The sequence below is a fragment of the Montipora foliosa genome, chromosome 1 (assembly GCF_036669935.1).
Source record: "Montipora foliosa isolate CH-2021 chromosome 1, ASM3666993v2, whole genome shotgun sequence".
NCBI classification, from domain to species: Eukaryota; Metazoa; Cnidaria; class Anthozoa; order Scleractinia; family Acroporidae; genus Montipora; species Montipora foliosa.
In genome coordinates, this window is record NC_090869.1 from 40,893,164 (window position 1) to 40,912,476 (window position 19,313).

A 19,313-nucleotide genomic window follows, 5' to 3' on the forward strand; every position below is an offset into this window, starting at 1 on the left:
CTTGGCTTCCAAAAGCTTGCACATTGGCTCAATGACACCACAGTCAACAAGAAAGTTAATCTTAAAAAAATTAACAAAGCAAAAATTTTAACTCTTGGGAATACAATGCAATAAACATAAAAATCCAATCTTATTTAAAGTCTTACAATGTAATTCTAATTTTGGGCCAATTAAGATCTTGTGATTATTGAATTGTATTATTATCTAACAAATTTGTTGCTGTTTAACCACCATTCAAAGGTACGTATTGAAGTGACATTGATAAGTTGAGACCTGCATTTAAAGAGAACCTCCACTAAAACAACAAAAATAACTGTATTTGATAAAAAATGAATTTCAAAAACGCTTGTTTTGGCTTTCAAATTTCCCGGACGCCGCCATCTTGAATATTTGTGACGTTTCATGGTTGCCCTTAGGCTATTGTTCTGACACAAAGAGCGGTTGTTCTGGAACAATACGGCAACCAAGACACATCACAATTATTCAATTTTTTGGGTAGCACTTACAGTACAGACACTTCAAAGAAGTAATGTCTATTTGCAAACATGTCCCACCACACTCCAACAAGCAAAGATTTAAAATTATTGATGTTCTGATATAAACTAAGAAGGGGCCACCAGTGTTCTCTCTAAATTTGCAAGTAGAAGAAAGGTGTATAAAGTATATTTATTTATAAACCAAAGTCACATGTAAATGAGAGGTTTGCGCATCGCTGGTTTTTCCACAGGCATCCTTCAATGCACAATCTGACTGCTGGAAAACAACCCCTTTTATAAAGCAACAATAATAATTAATAATGGACATTTTTTTAATATTGTCAGACAACTGGATAAAATGGTGATTTTGGGTAAAATTCAAGAGGGTCACTGTTTTTCACAGATTGTAATGCATGCAATCTTATGTAGAATGCATGCAGTTCATCGTTATTGTGAACTTGGCTTTTATACCTGATCTACAGTGCTTCCTGAAGTGAAGTTTGTAATGGCCCACACCGCCTCCTTCTGGCTTTTGAAATCTGCTTTGGCACCCCCCTGAAATATGCATAATTTGTTGAGGAAGATAAGCAATCTAGGTTGTACTCTGGTAATGTCAGCTTAATGTAAAATTTAAAATATGTGACAATGCCATACCTTTAAAACATTAACGATCATGGGAACCAAGCCAGCGTTTATTACAGCCTGTAACAATTAATATTATAGTGAAAAATTTAGAATTTTTGCTTTAGTACACAGTACAATGATTATTGGTGGAGAGGGGCTGTATGCCAGGCAGGTGAACATAAGAAGGGGAGGAAAAGCAAAACATTTTGACTTAATGTAGTCAAAATGTCAGTGATGCCACTAGCCCATTTCCAAGTTGCTGCATGCCTCAGTTTCATAGCGATCTCGAGCCCTGGTGCACAACCATTCAAATGGAAATGAGTTGCATATTCTTATGCAAATCAAACTCATTTCCCTTACAATAGTTGAGCACCAAGAATCACTTCGAAAAACCGAGGCTAACAGCAACTCGGAAATGGCTTATTTTTGGTAGTAAATTATAGGATTGCTAATCAGATAACGGAAGCCCCCTTAGAATAAAGTATTTTTGGCATGATTCAATACTTTAAAGCAATGAGAAATTTAGGGATCTGCTTAATTAACTCTTTTGCATCAAAAGCAAAGCCACGTATCTTTCCATGTTTCTTACCTGGATTTGTTCTTTTGGACCTGCTGTGACATTTGATATTGCCCATGTTGCCTCCTGCAAATGAAATAGTTGAGTAGTATTTGATGTATACACTGATGCAACTTCACGTGAGGAATAGAGTCTGAATAAAATAACAAATTTTACAAATTAACAACAGCAGTTCACAAAATGTTCCCTTCACCTTCACAATACTTGCTTTACTGTGCATAAGAAGATTTTTGAAGTAAAACAGTGCATTGCACTGTATCACTAACTGAAATGAACAACAAATCGATGTCAAAGATTTAAGTAATACTTGACTGTTGTATTATATTTCTTTATAATTTAAATAAAGTTGTCAAGTACATGGTATAACTGGACAATTTTCCAGCTTACTTGTGTCTGTTCATCTGTGCCTGTTACAATGTTTCCAACAGCTCTTAATGTGGGTGTCTGAAATAACAAATATAAACTCACTGGATTAAGGATAAATTACACTTACCATAACAGATCTTACATGGATAATGTTTCTAAAAAGGTCAAAAGTACTTGACATGAATATGACACCATCACCTGAAATGGGTTTTAGGAACGAATCCAATCCCTGCAAAACGCTAACCAACGTGTCGGCTCCTACCTTGGTGAACACATCAACACCCAACCAATGAGTCATCCGATACTTACTAAGCTTGTCAGTTGAGTACGTCACTAGGGATGTTTGGTGACAAAGTTTCCACATTGAAGTTACATGTACCATGTTGTCAAGGGGAACTTGGTTTCCAAGGGTAACGTTTCTGGTTTTGACATCATTTTACTAGTAACAGTCACCAGTTTGATTTAACTATTACCATTTGTCGATTTTCGGTCATGATGTCAAGGTCCTACAAGATAATCTTGGAAACAAAGCAAGTAGCACTTGACAACAAGGGAACTTTGTCACAAAACTTCCACAGTGGTGTATTTACTTTTACAGTGCATTTCACAAAACTTTTGACAGGCAATTTGCGAAGTTTGTTGTGAATTTCATAAGTTCGCTTTGAACTTGAGAATTTCATTACGTAACTGTCAATCAAATGGCGAACTGCAAAACGAACTTGGGAATTTCACGCCGAACTCCGTGGGAATGAGCATTGAACACTCATCACAAAAATGAGTTCTCCACGCAAGCTGCTAAATACTGGTAAAGTATGTTTTCATTTTCAAGAGTCAGTAATTCCTGTGGAATAACGCTGAATTTCTTGAAAGAATATAAACCAAGATCTTGCGTTACGCTGCGGATGCATGCAGGCGACGCGACATTTTCGGGCAAACATTGGAACATTATTCTTTACCAGTTTGTTTTGGATTGCTGGGGTGGTACATGTAGTTTTACAACACTCCATATAATTATTCACATCATTCAGCACGCGCTGACTGAGTGATACTTCTTCATTTGTTGTCTTCGATACAATGTATTCCCCCTGTGAACGAAAATATCAACAATTTTGGCAATGGTTTTTTGGGAAGTCTCATTTCCTGTCCTATTTGAGATGGTCCTATCCATTCTAACCAGCTTTCAATAATTTTCTGCCGAACAAAACTTGGAATTGCTTTTCCTTGCACGGTGAAGGCACTAATTTCAAAACAACCAAGAGCAATGGTGAAATTACTTCGCCACATTCCCACGAAGTTCGGCTTGAAATTCCCAAGTTCGTTTCAAAGTTTCCCATTTGATTGACAGTTACGTATTGAAATTCCCATGTTCAAAGCAAACTTATGAAATTTGCAACGAACTTCCCAAATCGCCTGTCAAAAGTTTTGTGAAATGCACTGTAAATTATAATTGTCATTAATGTTATTATCAACAATTTTTAAAATAACACCTAGTATACATTCTACTGATACCATATTGTGCAACATTCAAAACCATTTAATTTGTCAATTAAAATTTAATAACAGCCCAGCCTTACCACAACATTAACTTCAGGATGGCCTAACAAGTTAACCAGTGAAGGAAGGATTCCTGAATCAATAACAAGCTAAAAAAAAGATAAAATATAATTGTTTTCTTGACAACACAGATTAACAGCTTTCAGAAATCTGGTTTCTAATTACAACAGGAAAGTACACTGGAAATATAATATAGTGGAATTCATCCTCAAGTGCCAATGGCCAAACTGCATTTTGGCTTGCATCAATCAAACTTCCAGTGCCAAGCGCAGATGACGAAATCAACTGATGTGTGACTAACCCACCAATCATTTTTGGTTCCAAGGTACATTTTGTATATTCAAACTCAATGCCGATTGAAAGCGATGGAATCTGTACAAATCTTTTTACTGAAGAATTTCTAAAAACATCATAATGGTGTTTGAGCTGTGAACCAAACAAAAACTCTGATTTACTTTTCTGAGGTGGAGTCAATCTTCCCAGCTATGTTCGGAAATTTGGTTGATGGAAGCCAAAACGCAGTTTGGCACTTGAAGGTAAGATTCCGCAGAATTATGAAAATCATAGTAATATGGCTGGAACCAGTTTCACCACTTTTAAATGACCTTATTAGATGGGTGTACACTGTATTATATAACAGCAATGTTATGGTACAATATGAAACACCAATTATTGCTTAACAAAATTAAATATGCCCACTACTGTGACATAACATGGCAACATGAAAGCTCTCCAAAAACACCCTATATTTCATCTTTACAAGCAAAGATGAAATGTAGGGTGTTTTGGAGAGCTTTCATGTTGCCATGGTAACCCATTACATCACAGTAGTGAACACATTTTGGGGGCAGTATTCTATCTAGGGGCTGGCTGGCCACAGTGGAAGCCCCTGGGTATCCCAGGCACCCACCTTCCACTTAAGCGGGGCAGTTAACTTGGGAAAAAGCAAAAGTTGCCCTTTAAATTTACATATGGTAACTTGAAAGTCAAACCCTTATCAAACTTCGCAGGTACCTCACTCAACATAACAGTAAATCATAGTATTTATTGCCTTTGTGCAGGAAGTTCTAGATTACATGAAAATTACATGTGAAACACTCTTGAGAATTCATTACTGTAACATCAATATTTCACTCTCTCTAGATTTCCTAATGGCAACGTTTACAGTGAAAATGGTTGTTCGTTTGCACACCACTTTGCAATATTGTCATGCAATGTTGCTTTCTTGATTGGCACTTTGCTCCAAGCAAGTTAGGGTTTTCCCAACATACGCACAGTTGAAGCCCAATGGTATGCCTCAAACTGTCATTACATTGTGAACTTTCTCCATAGTGAGTTTGGAATTGATAACTTTAATATTTTGGAAGGCCCTTCAAATGGATTTGAAATGATTAATTTGTTCAAAGAAAGTTTACACGTGGAATCCAGTAATGGTGAACGGAGATGTTGTTCTATGGACTTTCACCACAGATGTTTGTTGCATTAAGTTAATTTTGGTATGGAATGAATTAATACAGTTAACAAAAAGAGGCTACAGGCAGCCTAATTACTCCTGCTTCTTCCCCAGCGTTGGCCTTTTTCCATTCAAAGGTTCCTGACAGGTTTCCAAGCCAAAGTAAACAACCACACACACACAACTTGCTGCACTCCACCATATGCAGTGCTTGAAATGTAAAAATTCCAGGTTGTCCCTTTTTCAAAGGCCAAGCAACTAAACCAATAAATCTGGTTACCCTGATTTATGGCATTGGAGCTTGAGTATCCCATAGTTCTACCGGTAAGTGTGCACCTACAGTGTATGCTTTTTTTGTTATGTTTTTTTTTTTTAGCATTTTTAAAATGGAGTCTTTAATCTCTATTGACTACATGTATCTGACAAATTCTTTTAACAATTAAACCACAGATATTCAAAACACAGGAAAATGCTCACAGCTGCAGCAAAGTAATATTAATTTTGTTAACTTCACACTGCTATCAGACATTGACAATAGAAAACCAACAAGTGAGTTGGGTACTGCTTCATTTGTCATGTTAATTTTCTATTTTTTGGCTGCATTGTCCCTCGTTATTTCTTTGGGCAACCAGGCTTTTCATTTTACTGAATTAACATAAATAGGCACCTTGTAAACTTTCTGGTGGCCTGGGACAACCAGACGACCACTATTTCGATCAAAAAGTGCATATATACTATAACAGTACTTGTAACTATATGGCTGACTTAGGGTTGTAAAATTTTTAATTCTTTGTCATTCCCTTCTCGACTAAAGATTCATTGATAACATAACTATTATATACCGGTACATGTAGCAAATATATAATTATTCCAGACCAAAAGAACGCTTTATAAAACATGTTTTAATCAGAAATGTTATCCACAAGCTCTAGAGATTGAACTGACCTGTATTCTATCATTTGTTCCATCAGTCAAATACGATAAGCCCCAACAAGTATCCGAAAGCACCTAATAGAAAATGAAAAATATACCAAACATAATTACAGCTCGACAAAAACGACGAAACGTTTTGCAATGTCGTGATTGTAAACTTACATGTAACTATAGAACTATAGAACTATATTATAACTTTATAATATATTGTGAGCAAATTATATTATTTGTTGACAGAGGTACATAACAGCTGTGAGTGATCATTGAGGACTCAGGAATCCCCCACAAGATTTGAGATGTGGTCCATACAAGGAAAAATCTCAATCCTCAAAATAACAGTTGAAACTGTGATGTGCAGATACGATTTATCACTGGGCTTAAGAAAACTCACAGGGGTTAGGTGAGTTTCATGTTTGACTTGTATATAATTATTATTACAAGCATAAAAGTGGCATTATTTCCTAACAATCAATGACAGTAGATGGAGAATTTTTCATTATATTTATCACAACTGACTATTACTATGATATACTTGAACTGCCTTTATAGACTTCAATGAGGTTATTTACCTCTTTATCTTGGTGATTGATGAGATGGGCCAGAGCTGGCAAGATCTGAAATCAATAAAGTCCTTGTAACAAACGTAATGTCTTGCAGCAAGTACATGTGACAAAAATGTAAATTACAAACAACAACTTTTACAGTATCCCCTGTTTTGGTCATTCAATGCCATCAAGACACCCATTAAAACTGTTTCTTCTTTAGAGTGCCACTCATAGATGCCTTTGAATTTTTTTAGCACAAATTGATCTCACCTGTATGACGGCATCCTTCTCGGGAGGTGGATTTTTGTTACGGCACAAGTTAGACAGGGTCCATGTCACATTACGAAGAAACTGAACCTAAAATGTAAGTATTATAAATATTATTAATGTTATGAAAACCTAGTTCATTTGTGTGATGTAATAAGAGGGAAAAGGGGAAATGCAGCTCAATGAAATTAACCAAGACATTATGCTGGACAGTGGTGTTATTATGCACTAGGGTTGCGGCGCTCCCTGCTGTGTTGCGCAGGGCACACATGGTCAACCTTGCAGATCATTGCCTCTTTCAAGATTACTTTCTTCATCAGTTCTTCGCGGAAAATTCTATGGCTGATGCTTTGCCTCGTTTTAATATTATTGGAAGGAGCTCCAGTTCTTGGCTCTGAGGGCACTGCCAGCCCCAGTTCCTGATTCACTGCTCACCAACTTGATGTTTCCTCTCTAGGACCTTCCTTACTCATGGTTTAACAGCATTCATACAATCTTATCCCTGTGTTCAAAACAAGTTCCCAAGCTTCTCTCTGCAAACTTGGCAAGCTGCATGCTTCTGGTTCTCTTTGTACCCATGAAACAAGAATGTTGTCTGAGCAGCGGTTGCAGATAATGTCACTTGGTTACTATCTTTCAGTACCTGGACAAAAGATGTCATGGCCACTGCATTTTCTGGGCAGCCTGTACCCTGGGTTTTTGAGATCAGCAGAGGGTACAGTATCAAATTTGCCAAGATTCTCCCTGGGGCTCCAACTCTGAGGTGGAGGATTTCACTGTGGATTAGGCCCTTCACTAGGCAAAGGCAAAGTTAATCTTATGTGCCATGAGCCTAAAGTGACTTAATGGAATTTAGGCAAAACTGAAATTCAGGCATTGCTGACTGCAGCTATTAGTGCACTACAGCTATGATGAGTTAAGAAATTAATACATGAACATGCAGTTACTGGGCTATCATTTCTATGCTATTAAAATTTGCCAGTATATTCTTGTTGTCCTGAATAACGTGCAAACACCATGATTTAATTTTTTTCCAATGACAGGGTTCAAAATTGCAAACAATTTTTTTCCCTTTGTGACTTAAAAATTACCACCTTCACTTGTTCAAAATAAAAAAGTTATAGTACTTGTAGTATGCCACTTTGCACCACTTTGGAAAAATAAATAAAGAAATAAACAAATTTAGCATAATTAAGCGGCATCATTATTTGCACAATGCAATTCCCTTGATCATTCACCATTTTCAGCAGGGTTTTTTTACGTAAATGTCTATTGTCAAGTATTGACCAGTAATTGCTGACTAGTACAGGTATTTTGTTAAACTGCTGGCAATGCAATACAATGAAGCAAATTTGCACTAAAATTTGTGGATTATGTATCTCATAGGGTGCCTCTATCGAGATACATGTATCGGCCGATGTATCAGTATGTCTGCTGAGACTCAATCTACATTCGACTGACATGCAACCTACATATCAACTGACTATATTGATCGCTAGCCAACCGAAAAATAGATCAAACTTCCATGATTGATGTTGAACGATGTATTGACCATGATCATAATTATCTGTACTTATTGGTCACGTATTGGTGCCATATCGGTCAAATGTTGGTCCTGTATTAGTTGACAGTCAAGGGAGAGTTGATGGTCTTGGTAAACCAGCAGTCAGCTCATCAACATGTCGGTCGCGTGTTGGCTGAGTGTTGATCAAGTAAAGACTGACTTATCGACCGATACATCAGTTGATATGTTGATTGAGTTACAGACGATTTATCGGTCGACAATAGGAAGGTGATGAAGCATCCATAATATGACGGTTAAATGTCAGTAATGTATCGGTGGATTTCAATGACTGAGGGTCAAGGGTCTCTATTGGTAGACTAGCAGTTTGCTCTTGGTAGATAGTTGGTCGACATGTCTGTCAAATGTCGGTTGAATATCGATCAAGGTACCCTATAAGGTACACGATCCAAATTTGCTTTTAAATTTTTGTACCTTGTCACAAAATTGTGACTGGATTTTTTCTCTGAGCCCTGAATGATCATCCAGTAGAAACAAAAGAACAGGTGAAAAGAGGGACACAGTACTTCAGACTTGAAACACTGTGACTTCTGATACACTTACATTCATTCCTGTTTGTATTAATCCAAGCATTGGGGACAAAGCTCCACAGGCTATTACAAAATTTCTAAGCATAGGACCATCACCTACAGAAAATAAATGAAAATGCTTGCTTTCAATATAAGGTCACCATAATAAATTATTATATAAGGTGATACCATGATTACACTTTCAATGTGAGGTCAAGATGGGGTGGGCAGACAACTTGTATTTAACTGATGTTAAGTTCCTCAGGTCATGCACAAAGTGAAGCTAAATCACCAATTTGAAAGGTCTTGCGCACAAAGTGCATGATAACTTCAATGCAACAAACTCGAGCTCAAAAACTTAAATCAAAAACTGAAAAAATATCATTATTTATAAACTTAAGCCTATATCTACCTGCAATGTTCCCAAGGGCCCACACAGCTTGTTCACATACTTGAGCATGGGGTGATATCAACAAGTTCACCAATTTTGGCACAGCACCTTCAAAATAAAAAGGATTGTAAAGATCTTAAAGAAAATGATACCAAGACGTATTAATCACCGATACGTCTTTCACCTTCAAACCTTGCAAAAATCACTTTAAATAGTCAGAAAAAAACAGTGTAGCAAATCTCTCATGTTGGAGAAAGGGACCTGGCCTGGGATGGCTTTTACGTTGTTGTCACTGTTACTGGCAATAATATTAATACTCAGCATTGGACAACAACTATAACATCCAACACCAATGCAACGCAAGGAACTAATGGGCCAATGATGTTCCTATCACAAAATATTACAACTATTGGAAGCCACTGACTGGTTGGCTCAGTTAGTGAGCATCTGGCTTCTGTTCAAAAACCACAGTACTTCTTCATGCAATGACATGAAATGGTTAGGCTACAATAATTACTGTCACACACTATAATCGGCTGTGATTTGCAGTTCCACTTCACTTAACAAGACTCGAGTAAGGTGTTACATTACAGTTCATTGCTATTATAAACACTCTCCTGAAAAGGTGCTCCTTTGGAATTCTGCAGCTCGAGACCGATTCAAGACAATTTTATGGGTATTTTTCACTCTTGTCCCCACAGCCCGCTTTTCTTTCATGGTCAGCAGCAAGAACACAGACCCTGGCCAAAGCCAATCTCATACCCAGAGTCCCCAGGCTTTTTGGTCAGCAGGTGAGCACCCAGAGAGACTCTGGGATAATGGACAATTTTTTGGATAGGTTGCTTGCATAACAATGGACCACCACACCACAAACCCCAAAATCAACTTCCTCTTTTTGGAGGGAGATTCGAAATCTAAAACTAGTTTCAGTGCTGTTTCCTTTTTCCTACCATCTTCATTGCCTAACTTAAAGCACCTCAGAAATATATAATCCACAAAAAATAAAACGACCACTAAAAACTGATTACTGTTGCTGTTGCAAAACTATCTTGGGAAAACATTACATCAGTCTCTTGGGGAGAAATCCGAGGAAGAAGTCCTTGTCAAAGCCTTTCAGAAGTATGGAAACATAAAAATGTACCGGTAGTAGAAAAGGACTCTTGTGCCGTCTCCACAAAAGATTGTCGAATGTGTTACTTGCAGTGGTATTCTAAACGATGGAATACATGCTGAAACATACACTTACCGAAAGGGTCAGACATTTCATCTTTCACTGTCTTGCTCTTAACAGCAAGCCAATGAACATTAATTTTCTCCTTGAAAAGAAACCAGACTGACTTTCTTTTAGGGTGTGTAAGACTAAAGTTTCTGTTTCTCAAACACTTTCAACCCGCCATTTTGAGTCAATCCTTTATTTTCGACTGTTTACTGTTTTTGCTTTTGACTTGAGGATGCATAATAAGACCAGACCCCAAGTTTTCTGGGAAAATGGAGTCCATTATCCCAGAGTCTCTCGGCGGGCACTCACCTACTGAGGACTCTGGGTACAAGGTTGGGCCATAGCCAAAAATATGTGTAGTCACAGTAATGGCATAATGTTGTAACATTGGCAACCATTACTGTTTCAAATTTCTGAGAATGAGAAGAGGAGCAAGAAGTCTGTGCTTTGGCTGTGGCCAGAGTCTGGGCTCTTGGCACTGACCAGAAGAAAAGCGAACCATAGGGACAACAATGGGGAATATTTAATTGTTTTTATTATTTACATGTAATAGGCATCTTCGCTTCTGGAATTTCGAAAAAAGGGGGGGGGGGGGGGAATTGAAAAAGCAGCATGCACAAATCAATATCTTCAAAATTAGTGGAAATAATGTCTTTCAAAAGTCAAACCAAGTGGATTGCAGCAGAATTACAATATTTAATATTATTCTAAGCATTGATGTAATACCTGAATCCACAACAACCTTTGTTTCATCTGATGAGCCTGATGCAATGTTTGTCAAGACCCAAGCAGCCTCAAACTGAATTGAAGGGCTGTAATTGATGGAGAACACAATACTTGTTTGATATCATACATTCAAGTGATTTTAAGGGGGAAATTGAACAAAGTTGGTTAAAGAAATACTTAAGACATGATAATTGAAAGCGATACTCACTTGTCAGATCGGTCCAACAAGACAACAAATTTTGGGACTAATCCCGACCTGAAAAGAAGATGGGTGTGAACACATATTGATGGCAATTTAAGTTACTATACCCAACCCAGCTGGCAACTTCTGATTTTATTCCAAAGGCTGTGAAACTGTTCGCAGGCTTCATCTATTTGAAGGCTTTGGCACATTATTCTTTTATTTTTTACTATTATTCTCTATTTATGGCCAATTGCTAAAATGCCCGAACCTTCCGTCAATACATACACAATAAACACAAATCGTTTGAGCCATCCATACTCCGTGAATTTCATCACTTTAGACATATTTTTCCTTTTTAATGATACAACAATCTTGCTAAAATGCTGGTATTATGCGCGATGCTTTTGCCATGCTATTATGCTCAAAATAATGCTAGCATAATGTGCAAAAGCCTATAAGGCAGTCAGAGCTTTTCCGTGGACCGAGATGTTGTTGACCCATTCACACCTAAGTGCCCCCAACTGATGAGTAATTTAACTGTCTGGTGTTCGAGTAAAATCTGCAAGTCTCACTCTCGGGTGTGGAAGGGCTTAACACTGATGGATCCAAGCAATCAATTGCATAGAGCAAGTTTCAATCGAGTGTTGTAAAACCAAAACCAAAGTAATTACTTTGGCCAATCAAAAAAGGACAGAGACAATTCAGTAAACCAATGAAAAGTCAATTGATTACATGTAGCCGACACAAGGTGCGGGAAAATGTGCACGTGCAAGCCACAATAATTGTGGCCAATCTGACCGGATGCGGTGATGCAGATCCGCATAATTCCCTAAAATCTGCATCATTACGATATTATTCGCATAAAACTGAAGAAATTCCTGATATTAATGATAAAGCACCTGCTTACCATCCTCACAAACACAAAAGCCAAAGAGATTGACTACTTTGAAACGCTTATTTTCCTGAACATTGAAGAAAACACGCCATTTCATTCACAAGATGAAAGTTCATAAGCAGTTTCTACACATTTTTCGGCAATGAGCCTGGACTCTAGTTAAAGTATGTATGTGTAAAAAACCGCTGAAAATGGTGAATGATCGAGGGAATGGATCGTGGTCAACCCATCACAATTTTACTCCATATCTCCAAATTGAAACAAAATTCATGACGAGAAACAAAATATATTTTTCTTGCTTTATTTATTTTAACAAAAATTTCGGCAAAATGCAGAATCTGTATCTCTTGATAACATAGGATTGGAATGTCGGAGGGATTTATATCAATATAAATTTAATAGAAATTAACAACAGCATCGCGGAATGGAGGTTGAGTGCCCCCGACATCCAGGAGCTTCCACTATTGGCAACCAGCTCCTAGATGAGACTACTCCCATGGCTGGCAAATCCTGGTAACCCAGCCATGAGCTCCCATGAAAAAGGGAAGAAGGGCACCCGTCACACTGATGTATTATAGATACAGTGGAAAAAAGGGGAGGGTAGGTGGGGAAAAACCCAGAAACTATGCTTGCATGTAAAATGGCGCTACAACAAACATGAGGGATCCACACACATGTGGACAACATAAGACCGCTGACTGCACAGGCTTACCAATGCTGGCTCCACGCATGCACTGGCGCAGCCACAAAGGTGCATGAACAAACAACGCAAAAAGCAGGGAAGCACAGACCCATGCCGCATGCATTGGCGCAAGTGCCTCACAAAACATTGTTGGACATGAAGGAACATTGACATGGGCGAATGCACTGGCGTGTGTGCAAAACAATTCAGCAGACCCTTGAGGGAACACAGTCACTCTTTGTTGTTAACTCCATTAAATTACATTTAACTGCATATAATGATCCGATCTTGGATACTCCCAGCCAATCACCCCTTTAATTAACTAATAATACCAGATAGCAGTACTGTCATACTCACTCAATGAATTCCCTTATTGGAGGGTTTCTCTGCTTTGATAGCATCTTCCTGGATGATGAACATCAAATATTGTGTTTTTTTAATTAACAGTGTAGACACTCGACCTTCAATCCACATAGAAATGGTTTGTCAAAAAAATATTGTACACTTCTTCTTAATGCTAGCAGAATGTATTTCCTCTGGGATTAAATGATTAATTTTCCAGACTGTACGACTGGGAAAACTGAACACCTGAAATGTGTCAGGAATGTTATTTCTGTCCACTCACACATCGAAATCTACTTGCTAAACCACAGAGTATTTGCTGTTGCTTGCGTGACAAGAATTGTGTTGGCTTTAGATTTGCCAAGAAATTGCTTTTAATATTTGAGCTGAATCTGGTTGTTTAAGCTCTGAGACTACTCATAAAGAAAAAGAGCAGTGCATCTATTTGACATTTCACTGATCACTGGTACTCCAAAGAATTGTTGCTTTCAGCATGTTGCACCCTCAGGAATATCTGTACTAAAACAGTTATTCAATTTGTGCTTTTGGCACCTGAAGACCTCTAACATGATTCACTTAAGAACGATAAGCATTCCTGACATAGTTTTCCTGGTTGCACTGTAAACTGTCACCAGTGAAATTAACAAATTAAAGAGCTATAAGATCTATTGAAAAGATCATACGGTAATTTTCAAGCAAAAAATACATATACTTTGTCCTGCTTTCTTCAACTTCTGAAAACCCCTTTGTTCTTACATTCATGACAGCATCATTCTACTTCATTTTATCTTTAATAAGCATGCAAAATTGTAAATTCCTTTTTCAATTAACAAACTATTTTTTGTCTTCCCTCAGTCACTTAGACAAGCAGATCAAAGAACTACATTTGGTCTTGTGAGTGGTTACTTAAATTAAGATGCTCTTTTTCCCTGTCCACTTTTTAACCATCCACCAACTTGCTGTTACCAGGAGTGATATTAACGATAGAAAAATCTTATCCATTTGCTAAAAGCAGAAGTTTATGAAAGCCGCCATTAAATAGTTACCTTGAAATCTGTGCAGCTTCAAATATCAATTTGTCATCATTTGACTTGAGATACTGTATAACATTAAATTACCAGACAATGAAAACATGATTATTTAAAGCAAAAGATCAAACTAATCAAACAGCAATTTTTTTAAAGATAAGATACCTGTTCGATTGTGGATAATGGTAACTGAGTAACAGTCTGTTAAAAAAAAACAGCAATAAATAAGTGCAATCTTAGCTAAAACTACAACGCTTGGCCACAAATTTAGCAAACAAGAGCACTAACATTTAAACAACGTTACCGGCTGTTGAGAATTGTTCTCCTTTAATGGACTAACAGACTGATCAGAAGTAATGTTGCGTCTTTTCAGAATCTGGTCATCTCTTTTTGTCTAAGGCGAGAAGGAAACACCTTTTAAGGGGCCTGGCAATAAATTTGTAAAAATGCACACCATCCCATCATCTTTTTTTCACCCCTCTTATAGCATGCATATACAACAGGTTATTTTTACCACACAATCCAAAATTCTTTGTAATATACAATGTTTTTATTTTTGCCACCTTGAAGAGTTTTCAATAGACCAATTTCGATAGATTAAAATTCAGTCCGAAACAAAAGGCATCATCTCAAGGCTCTGGGGAATGAACTCATACAAATCCTTACATTTTTTCCCCAGAGCCTCGAGATGTTGTCTTTTGTTTCGGACTGAATTTAGTCCATTAATAACAACAGTACTCTGTTTAATCTTTAAATGACCTTATGACACAAACATTAAATTTGGTAGTAGTTGAAAGTGGTTTGTTGGTGATCCAAACTTTTTATATTGTGACCACAAAAAACACAATCTTGGTTGCATGCATACTAAATCAAAAACCCCAAACTTCCACCAAACAACTTTCATTCAGTTTACTGTTGTGTTGTGTTTTTGACGAAATATACATAAGTTGCCAACCTATAATTCATAGCCTCGTTTTAGACCAGTCACAAAAAAGTAGAAAGTTAAAAATTTTGATAAATTGCATATTTAAAGAAAGTCTGATATAGTATGTTCCCGGCCATAGAATGCAATAAACCAAACCGAAACAAGAGCAAGACTTACTTTTCTAAGTTCGATTGTGACATCAGTTCGCCTTCGTCGCAGCTCCTGCAAAAAAAGAAGTAATTATAAAATTTTACAGCATTGGCTGATTCACATGGACAAACTTTTGGACTTTTTATGCATCTAAGAAACCATTAAAATAATGTATCTTTCCCAGTAATCGCCACTGATCAGGGAACAAATGGCTACAGTGTATGGTTGTGATCTGTAGTCGACAGGAAACTCACACAGTATGAAAAACAAGGACTCGTCTGTCGATCAGCGTGACCTATCGATCCAATGTGGTAAGACAAGCATATAAGAACGACAAATCGTATTTAATTAAATAATAGAAGAAATCGAGCACGAGACATGACGGTTGACATTGGGTTTGAATCGTTATTCAAGACCCTTCTGTCTTTCATAGATCAAGCAACTTTCATTTGTCTAAACCAAGAGTACATTAAAGCGTCAAAATAGACCAAGAACGGCTTAATCATGTCAAAATACTCTTCCTGAATCAAGGGAATCAATCTTCTTGACTACGACTCTATCCTTCGCCAACATGAGCTTTAATTCAGAGCTTATATATGAGTTAAAAATCTAGTCTAGGTATATGCATGCATCCAAACTTACACTTGAATCCTTTCCTTTGTTCTTAAAGTTTCGCAAGCGGTTCTCCGCCATAATCTTTCAGATAAAATCACAGCAAGATTATCAACAGAACTCCGAAGAACGTTCGAGTTTAGCGCACGCTTTCAAGATCCTTCTGCAATAGATTCTTGTACTTTTAAAAATTGTACTTTACAGAAAATTCGGCCTCTGGTTGGTCAAACATTTCTCCAACCAATCAAATTAATTTTCTCTCAACGAATCTGTTGTCCGATTGGTTGGTTTACCCTTTGTTTCACTAGCAGAAATGCACGCCTGCCCTTTCGCGATTTCCTCTCGCCAAAATGATCGCGGCATCTGAGAACACAAAAAGAGACTGAATACGGTGATACGGTACATATTTTGCGCAGTGGTAATACAGGGTATATATACCACTGTGACGAATTCTACCGCCACCAAGAGAACAGAACTATGGTCGTGGAAACATTTGATTGACGTCCACCTAAATTTTAGTTTCAAAATATTAAAAAGTAGTCGAAAAAAATGTCGTTGAGGGGCGCGTGCCGACTGATAACCGCTGTAACCTCCAACATGAAGAGAAATCATCTAAAAGAAAGGGCCTTTTTCTAATCTACCGTACCCTGGGTGCCACAGGTATTTTTCGAAGGTTCTAGGACTGCCCAGGGTAAATCCACTGGAGGCACGATGGAATTTCAGAATTCGTATTGCCCGTATGGATTACGCGTATCAATCGCGTAATCCACAATTAAGGGCCCGCTCGCACTAGCGGATATTTGCTTTGCAAAAAAATGGCCAACCTCAAAGCTTGGCCTGATCGAGTGCAACCGACACGCCAGAACCTTACAATTTTTTGTCAAACTCTACCAAACTTCAGAGGAGCCGGTATCTTGCCTCTCGGCAGGCCGATTTTTTAGTTCACGGTCAAGATACCGAACAAAAAGTAGGGTTTGCATTTTTTTTTTTCGGAAATTGGATGCAATTTTTTGAAGCCTAGTGCCGCCCGGCCACAAACCACTAAATTTTTAGGGTCAGTGTTCACGCGCAATATTCCGTCCATTGGCGTCAGTCTTTTATGAATTTACGTCGGACAAGAATAGCGGAATTGGTCGTCCTAAAATTCGCATGCATAAGTCGGCCACACCATAAGACGATTTGTTCGTCCTCTATTGTGAAAACGGCCATTGGGAGCGAATTGTCTGACATTCCCTGGGCAATCTCTCTACTATGAGAGATCATGTACAGTCCAAGGATGGGAAACCTTAGAATTCTATAGCGTCAAACGCTAAGGTTGCTTTGCACTATCTTCTGCCTCATGTCGAGAGGGTGTACTGAATCGGGCTCGTAATTTCATACCTGAAAGAAAAGCACTCGACGTTTCAAGAATAGTGTAATTACTAGTAACAGGTGTTTCACTAATTTAACCTTTCAGCATAATAACAAAGTTCACTTATGTAATTGTTAAATAGGTAATAAGCTCAGAATCAAAAACTAACGGTAAAAGCGCGCGACGTTTCGACCGAACTTCGGTCATTATCAAGCTAGAAGTGAAGATATAAATTTTTGCATAAGTATAAATATAAAACAAAGAAGAAGAAGTATGTAAAGTATGAAAAGCTCAGAATCATCGTAATATAATATAGTTGCTACAAAAGAACATTATTTTATTCGCTTTCATTTTACTTTTTACGGGCCGGGAACTTAAAGTCGTAGTCCTTTCCTCAGGGTAGCCCAGTCTACCAAGTCAGTGAGTTCGATGTCCCGAGATCAAATACAGTGAAATTCAGTTCTATGCTTACGTCAAAAACGGACCAGCCCGGCCAGACTGGCGATTTTTTTCCGTCTTATCACCGCTACTTTCGCAATGTTACCAAGAGCTTTAAGTCGTGAAAGAGTGAAAGAGTGAGTTTAAGTAGCATAAAAAAAGCTCAGTTGCCCGCCTCGTGTAATACCGGGTTGAAACCCGTCCCGCCAAAAATGAGGCAATCCGGCTGAACGGGTCGGCTGAAGAGCCCTGAAAAACCATGTGAAATCATTTCCCTATATTGTTACTTCATTCTCGACAACCCTAAATTTCATTCTTCAGTCTTTAAATGTTATTTCATAACCATATGTTTTATCGTCATTTTGCTTTCAGTTGTTTTGCGTTTCAGTAGCAAACCGCGACAGCTGCTGAGTGACTCTTCAATCAACCTAACCGAAACCTTCGGCAATTTACTGAATTTATGATCTCCTGCGATCATGGTATGATGGTTGCAATATTGCTCTAGGAAGTGGTCTTGACTCTGCAGATTGAATCCTGAATAACCCGATTTTGGAATCCCTTTTAATTTAGAAGATGCGGACAATTTCGAACACGTGTGCCTAGGAGTTTTTACAGACCGTGCTATTTTTAGATTTTCAGTGTTTTCCTGCGAAAGCAGACCTTCCCAGCTAATAGTAAGCCTTAAATAATGAACTTATTCTCCTTCAGATTAACTCATTCGAATATCAGCTAAACTATATAGCTTGGTTTCCGATAAAGAAATATGACATACAGATGTAGACCAAGAATGGCAATTGGTACGTTCTTAGTAAAGGTTCAAGCACCAAGTACTCTCCTGGTTAAGGAGTCCGGTCCTTTGGTTACATTAGGGAGCTTTAGCAACGACATTAGGGACTTTACGATCTACGACGGCGACGTTGATGAAAACGTCACCTCAAAATATAACTTTGCACTATCGTAAGTTTCTCGCCGTTAGGTCATCTCGTTCGCGTCGTACAATGTGGGTGAAGTGTCCTAGAAATAAATTGGCACGAGCGGTTTGAGAGTAAAAATAGACAATGAAAGATTCATATTTAAATGCTCGCGTTATCGTCAAAACCAGAAATTTGGTGATTTCACGTCGTTGTTGTGCAGAGAACCGCACGAATTTGTGCTAAAATGCGTGCCACGCGTGCAGCACGATTACTTTTCCTCTTTTAACCAATGATATTGCTGTTTCGAGGCGTTCTCGTTGACGACCGCGTCGTAAATCGTAAAGTAGGGAGCTTTAGCAACGACGACGGGAACGGCAGCGAGAACGTCTTGTAAAAACATAAATTCACGTTATTGCGATCACTTCGCGACTATTCCAAGCTTTTTAATATGACAAAGGTGTGGCAGTCCCTCAGGAATGAAACCGTTACGAGCGGTGCTTAATTTAGGGGAGAAAAATGAAAATTTATCTCCAAGTGCTGACGTTCTCCATAACACCTCAAACTTGGTTA

At 38.0% G+C, this 19,313-nt stretch overlaps 1 protein-coding gene across 1 annotated transcript in view; it reads right to left on the reverse strand.

The window, feature by feature from the left end:
- LOC137998485 (importin subunit alpha-1-like) overlaps nt 1-16,235 on the reverse strand; it is a 22,353-nt gene extending 6,118 nt beyond the window's left edge. Inside the window, exons 1-20 of the mRNA XM_068844615.1 lie at nt 16,071-16,235; nt 15,456-15,500; nt 14,658-14,747; nt 14,519-14,554; nt 14,372-14,424; nt 13,341-13,388; nt 11,431-11,478; nt 11,223-11,308; nt 9,299-9,385; nt 8,921-9,003; nt 6,799-6,885; nt 6,553-6,597; nt 5,996-6,058; nt 3,618-3,686; nt 2,065-2,121; nt 1,871-1,942; nt 1,690-1,743; nt 1,131-1,178; nt 948-1,031; nt 1-60 (exon numbers count right to left, since the gene is read on the reverse strand). The exon at nt 1-60 is cut by the window's left edge and continues 9 nt beyond it. Of these exons, the coding sequence (XP_068700716.1) occupies nt 1-60; nt 948-1,031; nt 1,131-1,178; nt 1,690-1,743; nt 1,871-1,942; nt 2,065-2,121; nt 3,618-3,686; nt 5,996-6,058; nt 6,553-6,597; nt 6,799-6,885; nt 8,921-9,003; nt 9,299-9,385; nt 11,223-11,308; nt 11,431-11,478; nt 13,341-13,388; nt 14,372-14,424; nt 14,519-14,554; nt 14,658-14,747; nt 15,456-15,500; nt 16,071-16,121 (1,266 nt within the window). The 5' untranslated portion in view covers nt 16,122-16,235. The remainder of the gene's footprint in view (nt 61-947; nt 1,032-1,130; nt 1,179-1,689; nt 1,744-1,870; nt 1,943-2,064; nt 2,122-3,617; nt 3,687-5,995; nt 6,059-6,552; nt 6,598-6,798; nt 6,886-8,920; nt 9,004-9,298; nt 9,386-11,222; nt 11,309-11,430; nt 11,479-13,340; nt 13,389-14,371; nt 14,425-14,518; nt 14,555-14,657; nt 14,748-15,455; nt 15,501-16,070) is intronic.
- Nucleotides 16,236-19,313: the final 3,078 nt, after the last annotated feature.